The sequence below is a fragment of the Hevea brasiliensis genome, chromosome 14, assembly GCF_030052815.1.
Source record: "Hevea brasiliensis isolate MT/VB/25A 57/8 chromosome 14, ASM3005281v1, whole genome shotgun sequence".
NCBI classification, from domain to species: Eukaryota; Viridiplantae; Streptophyta; class Magnoliopsida; order Malpighiales; family Euphorbiaceae; genus Hevea; species Hevea brasiliensis.
This window is the reverse complement of record NC_079506.1, coordinates 89613786-89633085: the sequence shown is the minus strand read 5'-3', so window position 1 is coordinate 89633085 and position 19300 is coordinate 89613786. Positions and strand designations below refer to the sequence as shown.

Genomic DNA, 19300 nt, shown 5'->3' with positions numbered 1-19300 from the left:
GGTTTACAAATTCAACAAAAATCTTATTAAACTTTTTAATTTATAATATTTTTAAAAATAACATATTATTGATTAGGAAATTATATAAATATTAAATAATTAATAACAAAAGAAAATTAATTAGGAATAGCCTTATTAGAATTGAGGACTTAGAAAGTGAGAGCTATTAAAAGTGAGATGATTATCTCATATTGTATAATTTAATTTATTAAAAATAATAAAATTATATTAGAAGTTAAAATATTTTTCTTAAAAAAAAAACTAAAATATAGAAAAAATTTCTAGTTTTGAAACACCAATATCTAGTCTCAAATCTATGCATCAATTATCTGATTTAGTTTTATAATTAAGAAAATGAGTTAAATGACTTCTTTTACTTGATCCAATTATTATTATTGTTGAAATAAAGTTAAAATTAGGAGATTTTAATAATAAACTAATACCTAATACAAAACTGTGAATGAAATTAACCCATATACCTAATTCATAATACAAACAATTGAAGATTTAATTTGAATTTTCCTCATTTTCTTTAGCTTTATTATTAAAAAAATATAAGCTAGCAGTTTTCAATTAAATATCTAATTTTTTTTTCTCTATATGACAATACAACATCTCTTAATTTTGAGGAATTATTATGTACTCTGAAACACATATTCTTTCTATGCAAAATTATGAGTCTTACTTCCCATTAATATGAAAAAATTGAAAATGTGTATCAGGGAGCACTAAAATTTAGTGCTATGGTGTATTCTATAATTAGCCTCAATTTTGGCTGCCCTATTTTTAAACTACAACAATACTTTCTGTCAAAAACCCAATATTTTGGTTGCAGATTGGAGACAGAGTACAATGGGTTGTAAAAGGTTTTGATGGGCAATTAAGGGTTAGGAAATTGTTTGATTTTATCATTATTGTTCTTCTTCTAGTTGTTAATTAGCTACCTCAATCGCAATCAACTGTAACAAGTTGAAAGATTCTTGAAATGATTTCTTTATGAGTTGGAATTTATTAATCCATCTAACAAGAAAACAAGAAAAAAAGAATTCTTTCTTTTTTTTTTTTTGGGATGGGTGGGGGGGTGTGTGGGTGGGGAACATCTAGCAATTGCAGATTCAACCGCAAAAACAATTTCTGGTTAATTAATTACCAGAATGGTGAAAGGGTTACAAAAATAATGCCAAGTTGTTGCTCAGAATTCATTTAATTACCATTGATGCAATCTTTCAGAATTCATTGTTTGAAAAACAAGGACTTTTCTTTCTTTCTTTCTTTCATTGCAAGATTCTTTCAAAACCTTGCTGGTTTTGCAATAATGAATGCTTCTCAATATAAATCTATTGTGAATGTAAGCGCAGGATGTTTTGATTACATTAGTGGTTCTTCTGATGGCATATGGAATGTGAGACGTGGAGAAACTATTCTTGAACATCCTTTCTTTCGTTTTCAACTTCAATTAATTGCAATGGTCTCCATAGCTCATTTCTTTCACTTGTTCCTCAAGCGTTTCGATTTCCCCAGAATCACCTCCGACGTTCTGGTAAGAACGAAATCATCTAACTGGAATTCGAATTCGAAACTCATTTCTTTCTGGGTATTCATAATTAGCTGCAGATGTACTAATTGAAATGACTAACCATTTTTTTTTCCATTTTTTTATTCTCAAACAGGCAGGTATTCTCTTGGGACCAACATTTATGGAAACAATCTTTCCACGGGCATCAGAACTATTGTTTCCTCCAGTACCCAATCAAGTGATGGCTTCATTGTTAAAGATTGGATATGTTTTGTTCACATTCTTAGCAGCAGTGAGAATGGACATCAGCTTGGTGAAAAGATCAGGGACAAGAATTATCTTACTAGGGATTCTTGTATTTGCACTTCCCTACACAATGTCACAAACTCTAGAGGTAAAATTTGATCGAAACATCACAAATGCACAAGTGAGTGCAAGGATGAATAATGTAAATTTATATTTCAATGCATTTGCGGGGACCGAATTCGTCGATATAAGTGCTCTTCTGGTACAGCTCAAGATCACTAATTCTCGGCTAGGACACTTTGCTTTGGCAACAACTTTGGTTAACGACTTGGCAAGATTTTTATACAATAATCTCGTTGTTTCTATCTTCAACAGACTCAGATATACACCTTCTGTAAAGGTTGGGGTTCAGAGCTTTGTGTATCTGAGTATTTTTCTTGCATCAACAGTTATAGTAGCACACAGATTGATATTGTGGTTCATTAGAGCAACTCCACAAGGGAAACCCATAAAAGATCTTTACACCAACTTTTTAATAGCAGCAGTATTGATTTCTTCATCAGTGGGAGATTCTGTAGGGCTTGATTATCTATTGGGTCCTTTAACTTTAGGGTTGGTAATCCCTGCTGGTTCTCCATTAGCAACAAGCCTTACAGCAAAGCTTGATACAATTGTCTCTGGTTTGCTTATTCCACTACTCTACACTTACTGTGCCTCCAAATTTAATTTGTGGATATTTATCTCCCATTTTAATGATGCTCTTATTTTTCAAATAGCCTTCATTGGCTATGCTATTAAGCTGATAGCTACTGCTGCCTTGATTATCTTTATCAAGATTGATTACAGAGATGCTGTTACTCTTGCACTCATCTTAAATTTCAAAGGCCCTCGCGAGATGGGAACATTTTATAGCTACACTAGCATTGAGGTATGCTAAACTCTAATTCTACTATTTAATTTGTGGAGGAATTGTTCATTGGTAAGTGAAAATTATTGATTATACTTATTGTTTCTCTCTCCTTCTGCAGACAAAGGATTTGGACAGTACCAGTGGGGTGTTCTTAATATTTTTGTTGTCATCATTTGCACCACCACTAATCAAAAAGCTCTATGACCCAAGTAAGCATTACATAGGGTATAAGAAGAAATGCGTCCAATATGCTTCATATGACGCACCATTGGATATATTGGTCTGTGCACATAAGCAAGAGGAAGCAATGGCCGCAACCAAGTTGCTAGAATTTTCCAACCCTACAAAAGAGAGTCCTTTGTCAATTTATGGACTTTGCTTGGAAGAACTTCTTGGCAGTGACACCCCTTATATGATCAACCACAAATTAGGCCAAAGAAGATCCTTGTCTCAGGCATCTCGCTCGCAACCCATAATCGATATTTTCAATTACTTCATGGTGGGGAACAGGAAGGGAACACAAGTGCACGTCTTCACTGCAGTATCACCTATAAAAATGATGCACGAAGACATCTGTTGGCTAGCATTTGACAAAGGGTGCTCGCTAATAATACTGCCCTTCCATAAGAAATGGCATAACAAGGGGAGATTGGTATCAAACAACAATGACATACGAAACCTGAACATTAATGTACTGGAAAGGGCTCCTTGTTCTGTGGGGATTCTCATTGATCGTAGTAGTGGCCGTGGCTTATCTTCCATTTTCTCATCATCGACGGTGTGTAGAGTTTGTGTACTATTCATTGGAGGTGCAGACGATAGAGAGGCAATGGCTTATGCCTTGAAAATGGCAAGAAGCCCAAGAGTTCAACTAAAAGTAGTGTGCTGTGCAAGTCCTGAAGATAGCAACAGAGATAAATGGGAAGATATGCTTGATTCGGAATCATTAAGAAGTTTGAGAAATGAAATGTCCATGAATGGGCATATATATTATGCAGAACAGACAGTGACCACAGGCTCGGACACAGCATCTGTGGTTCGATCAATACAAGAAAGTTATGACCTTATAATTGTAGGACGTCGACATGAAACCAAGCCAGAAGCAATGTCAGGGCTATCAGAATGGGCTGAAATACCAGAGCTAGGGGTTATAGGTGATCAGCTTGCTTCTGCAGATATTCACAGTGAAGTTGCAATCTTAGTAGTGCAGCAGCAAATCCTAAAAGCAAGTCATAGCAGTATTTTAAATTAAAGAATTTGTAATTATTCCAAGCAAAAGATCATTAAACAAGTCCTTGAATTCAAGAACCCACTTGTATGGCTGCATTCTAGTATTTCACCAGGCATTGAAAACTTGTAATTTTCTTTTCCTATTTGGTTCAATGAAAAAAAAAAAGTTCTTTTATATTATTTTCCTTGCATTCATAATATCTGCAAATTATGGAAGGTGAATCACATTTATGTTTGTGAAATAACATTACCTAATAATTTCTTAATAACTACAGTAACACCTTGTTTATAGTTGTACACAATTTTTTTGAATAAAACTGTTGCTCGAAATACTTTTTTTTTTGGAAAAAAATATTGTTGGTCACAAGAATATAGGTAAAATCATCAAATGAATAATCATATTCATGAAAATATCAATAAAATTGTAGATCTGATTCATTTAAAGAGATAATATTTCTCATTTTTAGGGAAAAAAAAAGAAGAAAATTCTTCTAATGAAATTACCTTCCAATGTTTATTTAAGCTATATTTGTGGTGGTCTTTTACCTTCTACTTTTGTTTTATAGTAGACGAGGCACAGAATATGGGTTATGAAATTCATGTATTTGGCAAAGATTATTAAAATTTTCCTGATCATCTTGCCTTGTTAGAAAAAAAAAAAAAAAGGTAGCAGCATAATTATTTCAGTTATTTGGCCAATAAAATAAGAAGACCTCTAAATTTAGCTTTTATAAATTACTTCAGTTATGAGTTGTAATCCAATGAAAAAAAGCAGATATGGCTTAAACAGGAAACACTATTTCTAATACCAGCCAGATGGGCATTGAAATGGCGAATTTGCTGCTCAAAATAAGAAAACAAAAAGATTTTTCATATGTATATATACTCACAGAATGAAGCTAATATCCCTATAGCAGAGAGATCTTTTCCTTTCTTGTTATTCAATTCTTTGCCTAGCTTTTTCTTGTCCATTGCATTCTTGGAGAAATTAAGCAAGCAGCTAGGGTTCATTCATGCATGGAAACCTCTCAATCTATTGTGAATGTTAGTGGAAGTTGCTTTGATTATGTTCCTGTTAACTCAGAAGGCATTTGGAATTTAAAACATGGTGAAAGTATTCTTCAACATTCTTTTGTTCGGTTTCAGATTCAATTGGTTGCAATGGTGGCAATTTCCCATTCCTTTCATTTCTTTCTTAAGCATTTGTATTTCCCTCGACTTACTTCTGATGTCCTGGTAATGTATTATTATTTTCTTTCTTTCCAAACAAACAATTCAAAATAGAATTTAAGAGTTTCAATCTGAATTACAATGAAATTTTCCTTAATTTTCAGGGGATGAAATCAGAAAAACCACTTTTCATTATTTTTCGATCTGTTTTTGTTCTTTTACAATTGGGAAACAAAAACAAAAACTCATCACATGTTAAGAAAATAGCTATAATTTGTATGCATGAATGTGTTCATATACTAACAATGTGATGATGAACATCTGCAGGCAGGCATGATCTTAGGACCAACATTCTTGGAAAGATATTTTCCAAATGCATCAAAGCTGCTGTATCCTCCAGTCCCCAATCAAGTGTTTGCTTCATTGTTAAAGATTGGATTAGTTTTATTCACATTCCTTGCAGCAGTTAGGTCAGACACAAGCTGGATAACCAAAATAGGAAAACGAGGGTTTATTCTTGGGGCTTTATTGGTTGGATTTCCAAACTTAATGACCTTAGATTTGAAGGTCATTTATGATCCTAAAGTATCTTTGACTCCTCCCCAGATTAGTGCAAGGGACAATAATGCACTTCTATATTTGTCTTCATTTACCAAAAGCCAATTTGTTGATGTTAGTGCTATTCTAATGCAGCTTAGGATCACCAATTCTCGCTTAGGACACCTTGCTTTGGCTTCGACATTGCTTGGTGACATTGCAAGATTTGTTGGCTCCAATCTCTGGTATCTTAGTACCAGAATTTTTGCTCCAGTATCGCCAAGAATTGGGTTTCAGTCTGCTGTTCTTCTGATTTTCTTTTTCATGTTGATTGTATTCCTGAGAACACTGACCTTATGGTTCATTAGAGTGACCCCAGAAGGCGAACCCATTAAGGATATTTACGTTCATTTCATAGTTGTTGTTGTTCTGTATTTGGCATCATTGGGTGATAATATGGGATTGGAATATCTTTGGGGTCCTTTTCTTTTTGGCTTGTTAATCCCGGCAAGGTCTCCATTAGCAACAACCTTAACATCTAAGCTTGATACCGTTGTCTATGGCTTGCTCGTTCCCCTGCTGTCTGGTTTCTGTGCTTCCAAATTTAATTTATGGGTATTACTCGACCATTTTGAAGATGCTCTCAATTTTCAAATGGCCTTAATAGGTTACATAATAAAGTTGGTAGCAACTTATCTCATGGTACTCTTTATCAACATACCTTTCAGAGAAGCTGCTGCTCTTACTTTAATTTTGAATGTTAAAGGCACCAAGGAGATGGGAACATTTTTGAGCTACACTACTCTTGAGGTACTTACATGCATCAAACTAATCAACTTTCACCATTCTATTTTGTATTGAGAAATAAGGAGCACTAATGTCAGTCGCGGGTAGCGCGATTGATGATAGCACTTCTCTAGCAAAATTATTGAATGCATCTAGTGTGTTGCCTGTACCTGTATTGATATTCATGTTGGACTTACAGATCAATTCCTAGTGTGCTTAGTGTTATGTGTATATATATAAACAAGAGAACTCACTCTTTCTTGTTTCTCTTCTTTTCTCCTTGCAGCTAAAGGATCTGGACAGTACTAGTGGGATTTTTTTGATATTTCTATTGACAACGTATGCACCACCCATAATCAAATTGCTCTATGATCCTACTAAACATTACATAGGCTATAAGAAAAAATGCATACAGTATACTCAATGTAATGCGGGGCTGGAGATCCTAGTCTGTGCACATAAACAAGAGGATGCCATGGCAGCAATCAAGTTGCTTGAACTTTCGAATCCTACAAAGCACAGTCCTCTTTTCATTTTTGTACTTTGCTTGCAAGAACTTGTTGGCAGTTATACTCCTCTTTTAATCAACCACCAACTAGGCCAAAAAAGCAGTGATTCTGAAGCATCCCGATCACAACCAATCATTGATGTTTTCAAGTATTTCCAGTCAGAACACAAAAGGTCAGCACTAGTGAACATCTTCACTGCAGTATCACCTCTCAGACAGCTCCATGAAGACATCTGTAGGCTTGCATTTGACAATAATTGTTCCCTAATATTACTTCCATTTCATAAGAAATGGAATGAGAATGGCACATTGGTTGCAAACAGCAATGACTTGAGGAAACTGAACAATGATGTGTTAGAAAGGGCACCTTGTTCTGTAGGTATTCTTATTGATCATCGTAAAACTCGTGGATTGTCTCCCATTTTCGACTCATCTACAGTTCATCATGTTGCTGTATTATTCATTGGAGGTTCAGATGATAGGGAAGCATTGGCTTATGCCTTGAGGATGGCAAAAAGCCCTGAAGTTCAACTGACAGTTATGTGTTTTGTCACGCCTCAGGAATTTGTCCATGATAGTTGGGAAATTATGCTCGATAGTGAATCTTTGACAAGCTTGAAAGAAGAAATGTCCGAGAATTCCAATATCAGCTACGTGGAGGAGACAGTAAGAGATGGTTCTGACACAGCAGCTATAGTTAGCTCAATTCAAGGAAATTTTGATCTTATAATGGTGGGGCGTCGCCATACACATCAACCAGAAGCAATTTCAGGCCTATCACAATGGGCAGAGTTGCCAGAGCTAGGGCCAGTAGGGGACATACTTGCTTCTCCAGATATTTCTAGCACATGTTCAGTTTTAGTTATGCAACAGCAAATCTTGAAAGTAGATCATAGTAGCATTTTGAATTGACTGGTAAGAGGAACCTATATAAAATCAGAAGCACTTGTGTTGTATATTTGAGGAGGCATTGAGTATTTGATAGGGAATTGAGAAGCTTTGATGTATTCTTGCAATTTCCTTGTTCTAGGAGAGGGCAGAAGAGAACTGGTAAGATTTGGCTTAAAAGTGTAGAAAAAAGTACCAAATGTAAAGAGGAAAGAGTTAAAGAAATGTAATTTGCAGTATCATCTGCAGAAATATTTCTCTTAGGAATTATGATTGTTTTCTATCTTTATAAATATAGAACTTCTCTAAACATGATTTAGATGATTTTCTTTTAATTGCATGAGCTTGAATCTGACCACTGAATTACTGCCCGTATTTTTTTAATTAAAAAGAAATCTTCATTCATGCTACTAGAAATTTCCAATCATACAAAACTAAGTCCTCTACCAATTTGTGGAATCTGCATGGAAGATCTAGTTGGTAGAGCCAACCTTCTTCTAATTAACCACCAATTAAGCCAAAGAAGCGAAGCTGTTAAGATCCCTTGTTGATTTGCACCCCTTATATGGCCTTAGGCACCCCTCCCCCCTTTAGCTAGCTTTTCGGAGTAAGTTAAGTCCAGCCAATTTTTGTAAAATAAGCTTTCCAAGGAGAGCACAAGAAAAGCTGTGAGAGATGGATTGGTCACAGAAGCTATAATTCAATGAAATTTTGACCTTGAAAAATATAGCAAAAGAAAGTTACATGAGAAAACTCCATAAAACCACCAAGCACCTGAACAAGGAAAGGGTATTGAAATCCTTTAGCATGTTATTGCAATCTGCAAATTCTTGGGAATAAGGCCAGAATTGTTGCTGATTTTTCTCAGAACGATGGAGAAGTGGATTGTTCAAATGCTTCTATCCGACGATTGAACAAGGGGTCCTAGAAAAGGTCCATACTATGTTGGAATGTAGTAGATTGCCGAATGCTTGAAGGATCAGCAAATATAAAGACCATTTTAGAATTATGATTCAAAATCCTAGTGGATTTAGAGAGATATTTTTTATAATTTAAGTGGGAGAAATATTTCTCAATAGAATAGAGGAATATTTCATAAATAGCTCTTATTTAAGTATTATTCCTAAATTGAGTTGGACTCCTAATCAGATTAGGATTAAGGGAATTAACACTATAAATAGGAGAATGGTAGAAAAGATTATTTGGCTTTTCAACCATGGAACGAGGCTGTCACCCATTGATGGGAAGCACTTACCCATTGCAGTGGAGAGAGGCATCGGCCTAAGGTGGAGTAAGGATATAGAATTCAAGAGTAAGGGATTCTTGTTCATTAGTGAGAGGACTCTTACCCATATAGTTAAAGACACCCTTTGTGGTGTAGTATTATAATAGTAAATATATTGGGTTATATCTAGAGGAGACTAAGAGGTACTAACTAATATATTTACTATGAGCAGTTATGTAGTATGTGAAAGATGGCATGCGTGGATGTAGCCCCATGTGAAGAAAGAAGGTAAACCACGTAAATATTGATGTTTTATGTGTTTAATTTGTTTATTTACAGTTTATACGCTTCCGCAGTACACAACAAACTAATTACTCCAAGTTCCATGTTGTTGTCATGTTCCTCGGCAGTCCAGAGTCCAGACGACACAGAACCACCAGCTTATGGAGCTAGAATGGCAAAGCATGAACATGTGATCTTGACAGTGATTCCATTCCTTCTCTTTGGAAATGAAAACAGCATAGAAAGAAAGAGAAACGGTGATCTAATCTACCAGTATAAGCTAGCTAACATGGGGAATGATAGATTTCTATATCTTGAAGATGAGAGAGATGGGGTAGGCTCATCTCAATGCACAGGAAAGATTGTAAACTATTTTATACTAAAAATAGTAATAAATAAATTTAAGACTTTTTATCCAAATTTTTTTATGAAAATTTTTTTTATTGGCTTGGATCGAGCATTCAAATCATTTCGAGTTAAATATTAATTTAGATTTTTTTTGATAATTACATAAAAATAATTTTTTTAATAAATTCAGATCAATTTATAATTTATGATATTATTTGAAATTAAAATGTTAATTTTTTAAATTTATTTATTTTATTTTTAGACAAAAAAATTAACAAAAATAAATTAATTGTACTAAATTCTGATAAATTTATAGTTTTGGAAAGCTTCATTGTTTCCTGCATTGTTTCTGAGAATAGGACACAATGAATTCAGGCATCTCCATTCTCTCCCTCTCTCACGATCGTAATGTTAATCAGACGTTTCTCTCTCACTAAACCTGTCCTCAACTCCATCTTCCACCACCATCCCCTCCGCCTCTTAACCACCGTGTCAAATCAGCCGCAGCCTCCCCCGCCATCCCCAGTTAACCCAGACCACCTTCTCCGAGTCTGTACCATCCTTTACCAACAGCAATACTCTCCAGATTCCAAACTTCACTCCAAACTCTCCTCTTGCGGTTTCCACATCACCCACGAATTCTTCCTCCAAGTCTGTAACAAATTCCCATACTCCTGGCGCCCTGTCTACCGCTTCTTTCAGTACATACAGCAAACACCTCACCCACAATTCGCTCACACCACTGTCTCCTTCAACAAGATGTTAGACGTTATTGGAAAATCAAGAAACCTTGATCTCTTCTGGGACACGGTTCAAGAAATGGGCAAACTTGGTTTGGTTAATGATAAGACTTTTACTATTGTTTTGAAAACACTGGCTTCGGCCAGGGAGTTGAAGAAATGCGTGCAATTTTTTCACTTGATGAATGGGTATGGGTGTGAGTATAGTGTGGAGAGGTTAAATAAGGCGGTGGAGATATTGTGTAGAAGTAAGCTTGTTGAGGAGGCAAAGTTCGTGGTTTTGAAGTTGAAGGAGTGGATTAGGCCTAATGGGGTTACTTACGGGTTGTTGGTTAAGGGGTTCTGTGATGTGGGTGATATGATTGAGGCTTCAAAAGTGTGGAATTTGATGGTAGATGAAGGTTTCGAGCCAGGGATCCACGTATTTGAGAAAATGATGGAGACATTTTTCAAGAGGAATGAGTATGATGAGGCCATGAAGGTGTTTCAAACGATGAGAGTGAAGAGAATGGATGATTTAGGTCTTTCTACTTACAGGCTTGTCATTGACTGGATGTGTAAAAGAGGCAAGCTTGCCCAAGCGAAGATGGTGTTTGATGAAATGTCCAAGAGAGGGATTGGAGCAGATAATCTGACAATAGGGTCACTAGTATATGGGCTTTTAGCAAGAGGAAGGGTTAATGAGGCTTATCAAGTAGCAGAAAGTATCGACAGGCCAGATATCAGTGTGTATCATGGGTTGATTAAGGGACTACTAAGGTTGAGAAGAGCAAGTGAAGCTACACAAGTGTTTAGGGAGATGATAAAGAGAGGGTGCGAACCTACAATGCACACATATATTATGCTATTGCAAGGGCATTTGGGGAAGAGAGGGAGGAAGGGACGAGACCCACTTGTGAATTTTGATACCATTTTTGTTGGAGGGTTGGTAAAGGCTGGGAAGTCATTAGAAACCACCAAGTACGTGGAGAGGACAATGAAGGGAGGACTTGAGGTTCCTAGATTTGATTACAATAAGTTTTTGCATTATTATTCAAGTGAGGAAGGTGTAATTATGTTTGAAGAGATGGGAAAGAAATTGAGAGAGAAAGGGTTGGTCGATTTGGCAGATATATTTGAGAGATATGGAAAGAAAATGGCTACCAGGGAGAGGAGGAGAAATGGAGAAGTTGAGCCCTCCTGAGAAAGAGTTCTCCTAATGAGTTACTGTTTCACACACACATGCGCGCTATATATATATGTATTGACTGTTTATTTTAACATTAAAAATGTTTATGGGAATATGAAAAGGATTCATTAAATCACTTGGGTTTTGAGATCCTTGCTTCTTTTAATTGGTTAAAACATAAATTGATACAAAAAATAAAATGATGAATTCCCATACTATGTCATGCTCTTATTATAATACTTCTTGTTAGTGAAGCATGAGTCTGAAACACTTTGGTGATTCTTGTTTGACTCTTTTCCAAACATCATTGACAATTTTATCAAGTTCAGACTCCTGCCCGCAAATATAATGATATGTGAAGTAGTATAAACTAGAGCAATCAATCATTTGCCCTTTGATTTCCCAAATTCTATTTTGAAAGGAAAAGGTGTAAAATGATTTATTTGTCTAAGATGTGCTCTATCTGACAGGATTTTGTCAGAAATGGAGATCAAGTCCACACCTATGAACATAAAAGGCTTTGAGTCACTTGTTCAATTACCTAACCTTCCATGAAATGTTTCTTTCTTTTCTTTTATTTTCTTTTTTCTTTTTATGTGTTTTAATGATTAAATGGAGCAAAAATAATAAGTTGAGAAGGAATAGATTATCTGTTTTTCACTACTGGTAGAAAGAGGGCACCAAGGATGATAGAGCTTCAATCTGTTTAGTTGTTTTTTTTTTCCTTTTAAGTTTTTTGAAAATGATTGTGCAGTGACAATTTTCTGATTTTAGTGTTTGTTCAAGCTATGAGTAGATTAACTAAGGGAAAGGGAATAGGAAAAACATGCAAGAATTGCTGCTTGGCAGGTTAATATAAAGAGCAATATACTTCTTGTAGTGTGATTGTGGCTGTTTTACTTAAATTTACCTTAAAATTAAATTTTGAATATGCAAGAGTTGCAGTTTGGGCTGGTTGGATGAGTGCAGCAGAAGACAATAATCAAGGTAGTGTAGCAGCAGAATTCAGAGAGAGAAGGAAGAAAAAATATATCACAGGTTCACATGCCTTAAGAATGCAAATTCAAGATACCTGATATTCCATTACTCAGGTTTAAGAAAATAACTCCTATAAAAGGTGTTTTATGGAATCCTAAATGGAAATCATAATAAACAACTATTTCAGAATCAAAAGATGATACACTTTAAAATTTATAAATTTAGAAGTTTTTAATCTAAACTAAAAGAATACCCTTTTTCTCCGAAATTACTTAACTTTAGGATTCTGCCTCTGCTTACAAATTTTTACACAACTTCGAAAATAAATAAAAGAAAACAAAATAATTTAAATCTAAACTAAATAAACTATGAATTCATTAAAGTTTCACTTGTGGAACTAAAATGCCAAAATTAAAATATCAAGTGGAATAGACTGAAATTCCTCTTCCCGCAGTTGAATAGCGAGGAAGAGATCTGTCCGACAAACACCCAAGGACTATACAATTCATTCTGTTGTTATACAATTCATTCTGTTGAAATTAAGTATTGCTGGAGTTCTTACATAAAACTTACATCTTATGTTTTTCTCCACGTAGTATGCAAATAAATCTATTGTGCTGACCTTGTATTTACCAAAATTTGAAAGAATTATATAGAAAAATTTGCAGAAAGGCTGTGAAAGATGTAAGCAGAGAAATTGAATCCCATTTCTTTTGGTCCTCCCTCAGCAGCTTTGGAAGAGTACAAATTAGTATGAAAATATGGAACTGGAAGAATCACCTTATTGTTTTTTTATTTCATCAATACTGCCATCCTCTGCAGTATTGCATCCAACTGTAGCTTCTGTAGTGGAATCCGGTATCTGATAAGAGGATGGTTTGCTATTCTTACTTTGCAGTCCTGAATAGCGTGCTAGATCAACCCATTGCTGCAGCATGCAAAGCAAAAGAAAATTAACCTCGTTCTAAGGAAGACAATTTATTCAAAGACAATTGCTATTGTCAGTTATGCTGGGTGTTGGTCTCAGCAGAAAAGGGAGAACCGAGACAGGGTCATGTTACGTAGACACAACATTACTAAAAAAGACAAAAATAAAATAAAGTTGTACCAAAAAATATAACAATAAATAAAGGATTCAAAAGCAAAATCATTGTTGGTTGTGATGGTGAGGACTCATAAAAAATGCTGGGACTGGATAATGGTACTGCACCATGCGGTGTAGTCCATTAATTAACCTCAAGAAGCAGTTACTCACTAAGGGAAACCAAGCTCTGCTACAATACTGCATGCTAATAGAGATGGACGAAATACATCCCCTCATTTTATATAAGTTTCACCGTCTCAAATCTCAATAGCGGCATTTCTCTTCAGATCAGTATGTACAAATACTAATCATCTTTGACTATAGCTTTCCAAGAAAATGTATTACTTTAAATAATCTTTCAAAATAGTTTATATATAAGTAAAGTCATAACATCTAGCTATGCTTATGCTAGAACTTGCAGCAAATTGGGAGGGCTCTAACCTGTGTTCCCCAGTAGGAGTTTATAGTCCGAGCAACAAATGATAGCATATTTACAAGTAATATCTGAGATGCAAATGCATCAGAAATCCGATGCTCAACTACACCAGCAATCATCTGCATAAAATTGTTAATTGTCAAAATATTAATAAATACATAAAAGAATTTAAAACACAAAAGAAGCATGTTACTCAATCTTACAAGAACAGACAGTTCTAAGCTAGTAACTATTGGCCTAAGTAGCTTCCTTTCAAAAGAAAGGAAGTGGGATTGCAAGCAACCCAGGTTCAACCTGCGAGAGAGATGTGCTAATGCACTTTGCATTTGATTTTCATAAAAAATGAAAAAAAAAGTACAGGTTGAAGCATTGAAGAATTCTCACTTTCTCAGCCCTAGTAACACAGTATTAACATTTAAAAAGAGCAAAGCACATAGTTCTAACCTACATGTTCATACATTGCAGACTCATAATGACCAATAATCTTTCACTATCTTTCAAATAATTCTTGTTTTAGAATTTAATTCAATTTTATTTCAATTGAAATGTTTTTATAATAGAATTACATGGGTTTGGAATAAATTTAAAATTGATAAGAATTTAGTTGATTTCCATTGTTTGGAGGAACTCAAAAGTAAAATGAATGTGTTTACTTTCCTATCTTACCCTTGTATATAAAGAGAAGTTTATTTTAATAGCACATGTAATAGTGGGACCCATTAAACGTATTGAATTTTTTCAAATTACGTTTCCATTTTTCAAAATGACTTATTTTTTCAGTTGAAAAAAATTGAATTCTAAAGATTATGCAATTTTCAAACATGAAAGTTGACCAAATAGATTATATATATATATATATATATATATATATATATATATATATATATATATATATTTTACGTTTCCAAACTCACTTTTTAAGAAGGCTAAATGTAAACTGATAATGGAAAAATAGAAACCAGCTCACGATAATTATTTTAAATGGACAAGTAGCCGCACTTTTTGAAACATATGAAATCACTAAATCAGCATCTTCCCCTGGCCAGAAAGTTGAGTGTTTTGTCATCTTCCACTGACTGGTTATCGATTCTTAGGTTGTATTCCTCATATAGGGCTATATTACATGCTCTCCGAGCAAAAAAGAAATCCAAATATTTCAAGACACTGTCACTACTATACCACCTACCTATCTATTGAGCAAATAAGAAACCCAAATATTTCAATACACAGTAACCACTGTACTATACCAATACCTTTTGTTAGCCTTCACTAAATTGAAATAGACAGGATCACCCCACTATGATGTGATAAAAGATACAAGTTCCATATTGATTTGTAATATGTTCTATAATGCAAATGACACATCAAATATCATGCAGGACGAAAATTTATCGTTATTCTCTACCTGGTAACGCAGATTTGCTGAAATTCCAAGGAAGCATCCATAAACAACTGCTGTTTTAAGTATTGGTGATCTTCTAGTTCGTTGATTAGTAACCAATGCTGGGTTAATCATTTTGCGAATTGCATACAACATATTCGAGGCAGCCACAGCCCCAATACTGGAGATAAATCCAACACAAGAAAGTTTCAGACCACCCAAAAGCACTGATGCAAATCTGTGACTAAGATTCCAGTCCTTCCCTGGGAGATTCTTTTGAAATGCATTATCAGGGATGGACCCAAGAAGACCCTTCAAAACATCCATGCTGTCAGGCCCATTCGTCTCATCAGCATATGAAAGGAATGACAGAGTTGGGGCAGGAAGCCACACAGTAAAAAAATCAACCACCGATCCTCTGGCAGTGTCTGTAATTACATAATCAAGCTCTTCAAAGAAATTTTCTTTACGCCTTTCATACTGTGCTAAGAGAGTAGTGGTTATTGATATGGCTTCTTCTATAGCTAATCTATGCAAGAATTTGGGATCTGCCAACAGTCTTTCCCTGAAACCCTGCACCAAAAAGAGCCACAGTCAAGTTGAGCACCCATACAATATTACCTTCCTTACCATCAATTATTCTTTTCCACAGCATCACTAATTAAACAAAAGATAAGGCTCCACTTAGACTATGAAAAGTTTTACAGTAAGCATGCATAGTAATCTCATGCTGTACAGCTTTATAGTTCCAGAAATCAAGTATACCTGGAAACGATGAGCAAGTTCCTTAAGCAGAGGATATTGCTCTAGACTGAAGAAATTCTGCAGTACCTCTGGTGATACTAAACCAAGATCAAGTCCTTTCTGAATGTCCTGATAAGCATGGCAGAATTTTGTTTGTCAGAAGAAAAGACACTTTCAGAGAGATGGTGCTTACAAAATAATAACTTCTATAATTTAAAAAATTACTTGCAAATGCAGAAAATTAACCACATTCCACGTCTTTCTTCTGCCATTAACATACATATGCATATCCATAGTTGGTAAATCCATAACAACCAACACAAGATTTATTTCTTATATAATAGCAGTTCAGCATACCTGGGGTAGGGCATCTCGCCTCGTACCAGCTGCATTCATCACTCGAGCAATTTCAGCACGATCAAAACAATTTCTGCTGCAAGGTCTGGCAGCAGAATACCACAAAAAATCAGCAACAGGAACTTCTCCCTCTCTTCGAATGAATTGCCTTTCTGGATCAAGTAATATAACTGCTTGGTTCTTCTTTTGCATCTTTTTGGAAATTCTTGCTGGCAGCCCAGTACCTCTTGACCCATAAAAAACATGGCTCGCACCTGTCACCACTACAAGCATACCAGTGGCTCCTCCATCCACCATTTCTTGTAAAATAATTTGGGACATAGTGTAATCCTCAACTACTCTTGCTTGTGCAGACAAATAGGAGCTTGGCCCAAAAGGAACAGATTGATTTGGAGAGTTCACATCAATTGACCTGCGTGAAATTGAAGTGAATCCTGAGATAAAGCCTGAACCAGCTGGAGGAGCATACAGTTTACGGTCAGCCATTGAAAGCCCACGAATACCTTCAGCTTGGACTGTCCGTATAACCTGTAAATATCAGAAGGATCATATCATTCTACCACAAATGATGCATGAATTAGCAGAATAAGCGAAAATTGCAACACTTTGATAGTAAAGAAGAAAGATGAGCATTCTATCACATCAAAGATGAGAGAAGATAGTTCAAGAAATTAAACTAGTTAGGTGACTATTCTAGTACTAAGAAACAAATGTTTAGAATCAAAGCAAAATTAGACAACTCCTTGGGAAAAATCAAATTGAATAAACAATTAAAAGGGTAAATGGTGTAATCCATTGCAACACAATTAGTCTGATTTATATGATGGTAGATTCTCGTTATAAGCAACACAATAAAAAAGAAGGTATCAATACTGTTATTTCGAAGAGGGAGCAAATCAAGGAAATGGATAATAAAGGGTGGGCAAGGAAGCTGATTTTTAAGTGGCAGCATTTGAACCCATTAGATAATTTTGCTCTTCACAGCACATACTTTACTATGCTGTTTCTCTGGTGCAAGGATCAAAATGAAGAATTTTGCCATGTATTCACTGACACCATAACAGAATAGCAATTACCTTGAGTGGAGTACCACAAGCAACAATCCTAACTCCATTATCACGACAATAACTCAAAAGAGGTTCATATTCTTGCCATCTTTGAGGCGGCCAATGTGATAAATAAGACTTCAAGGTTTCTCCATCTATGCTGCCACCGAATATACGCTTTAATATGGATGATTTCTAATTTTCTATGCATATATATATGTAAGCCATGTAATTATAAACATACAAAATTCAAGTACCTTCTGTTCATGTATTGATTGAGCTGCTGCTGCAAGTCACAAGGGAATGCCTCCATGGCTAAAGAAATGGATTTCTCGCTCTCAACGCATCGTTTCCTCAAATTCTCAACAATTTCGAGCTCCAATTCCTTATCGTCTTTTACAGGCACTTGCTCCGCTTCACCTAGATACACAATCCTCGCATTCATTAGCTTCTCCCACATTTTCCTCTTGTCCTTCCCCAACGCCATCGGCTCTCCTATCGCCGCCGCGTCATAAATCCTTGAACTTATCTCCGCTGTTGCTGCCGCAGTCTCCGCCTTCTCCTCAGCTTCCACTAGCAGCGGCTGAGTAGGAGGAGAAAATGAAGATTCCGGAGACTTGTTGACGTCTGCAGCTTTCGACGTGGCGGATTGGAGGACAGACGCGCCGAGAGCAAGGAGTGGAGTAAGCAACACGCGGCGCCGGCTTGCGGTTTGAGTTTGACCATCGGCGGGTGATTCGGGGGCACATTGGCGGCGGGAACGGATAGAGAGGGAAACGTGGCGCGGTAACTTTCTGGAGGGAAATTGGAGGCGAAGAGCCGGCTCGGGTGGATAGGAGGAGCTGCATGCGTACAGCGGCGGCGGTAGTGGTCCACCGGCGCAGCCTCTTTGTGTGTGGGGCTTCATTTTCCGTTTCAAAGTGTCGCAAAGCGACACAAGGACGTCTTCGTTTGGATAAATATTTGGAGGAAAAAGAAACAAAATTTTGTGACGTGGAAATTGCGTGGATTGGCCTTTTTTTCAGGTATAGAACAGAGCACGTGGTCTCGTGCTGTCTTCATGATCAGTTGATACGTGGAGTCGCTGGAGACTATACATGGGAACGAGATTCGATCATCCCATAGCCGTACCCTACACGAAAGGAAATTTCAGTGAATATATGCTGTTTTTTCTTTAAAATTTGTATATAATAATTTAAAAAAATTAAAATATAAAAAATACTTTCTCTTCAAAAAAATAAAATTTACTTTATTTAAAAATTATTTAATTTTTTTATTAATAAAACATTTTCTGCTAACATATTTTTTTAATCTCAATATAAAAAAATACAAAAGATATTTTTTAGTAAAATATTTTCTACAAAATAAATAAAATTTAAATAAGTGAAATTATAATAAAATGCTCATTAATTAAATTAAATTATTCTTTATCTCATATAATTAAAAAGAAAATGAGATGTGAGAGTAAATTTTAAGAAATTATATAAATTATTATTATATTTGATAGAAATAGAGATAAAATTAAAAATAAAAATACTTATTAATTTTTTAAAAATAATAAATAATTATGAATAAAATAAATTTTAAAAAAGAACTGATAAAAGTAAATGGATGGAGAATTAATTTTCAAAGTTAGATAAAAATTATTATAATTTAATTTTTTATTTTAATAAAAAATAATTTTTTTAAAGTTAATAAAAGTAAGTAAATTTGTTTATTG

At 35.2% G+C, this 19300-nt stretch overlaps 4 protein-coding genes across 4 annotated transcripts; 3 read left to right on the top strand and 1 right to left on the bottom strand.

Moving 5' to 3' along the window:
- The first annotated feature begins 1114 nt into the window (after nt 1-1114).
- LOC110670850 (cation/H(+) antiporter 10) lies at nt 1115-4082 on the top strand. The gene is made up of 3 exons (XM_021833131.2): nt 1115-1540; nt 1671-2690; nt 2791-4082. Exons 1-3 carry the CDS (start codon nt 1217-1219, stop codon nt 3922-3924), a joined length of 2478 nt encoding a protein of 825 aa, XP_021688823.2. The 5' UTR covers nt 1115-1216; the 3' UTR covers nt 3925-4082.
- Nucleotides 4083-4730: 648 nt separating this feature from the next.
- LOC110670851 (cation/H(+) antiporter 11-like) lies at nt 4731-8135 on the top strand. The gene is made up of 3 exons (XM_058135395.1): nt 4731-5138; nt 5400-6419; nt 6682-8135. Exons 1-3 carry the CDS (start codon nt 4920-4922, stop codon nt 7813-7815), a joined length of 2373 nt encoding a protein of 790 aa, XP_057991378.1. The 5' UTR covers nt 4731-4919; the 3' UTR covers nt 7816-8135.
- A 1844-nt stretch (nt 8136-9979) lies between these two features.
- On the top strand, nt 9980-11690 carry LOC110670852 (putative pentatricopeptide repeat-containing protein At1g26500). Its single transcript, XM_021833133.2, has one exon. It carries the CDS (start codon nt 10055-10057, stop codon nt 11567-11569), a length of 1515 nt encoding a protein of 504 aa, XP_021688825.2. The 5' UTR covers nt 9980-10054; the 3' UTR covers nt 11570-11690.
- A 1245-nt stretch (nt 11691-12935) lies between these two features.
- On the bottom strand, nt 12936-18535 carry LOC110670819 (protein RETICULATA-RELATED 5, chloroplastic). The gene is made up of 7 exons (XM_021833084.2): nt 17838-18535; nt 17611-17740; nt 16535-17062; nt 16199-16306; nt 15458-16006; nt 14058-14171; nt 12936-13460 (listed from the first exon to the last, which is right to left on the bottom strand). The coding sequence occupies exons 1-7, from the start codon at nt 18485-18487 to the stop codon at nt 13314-13316; spliced, it is 2226 nt and encodes a 741-aa protein (XP_021688776.1). The 5' UTR covers nt 18488-18535; the 3' UTR covers nt 12936-13313.
- Nucleotides 18536-19300: the final 765 nt, after the last annotated feature.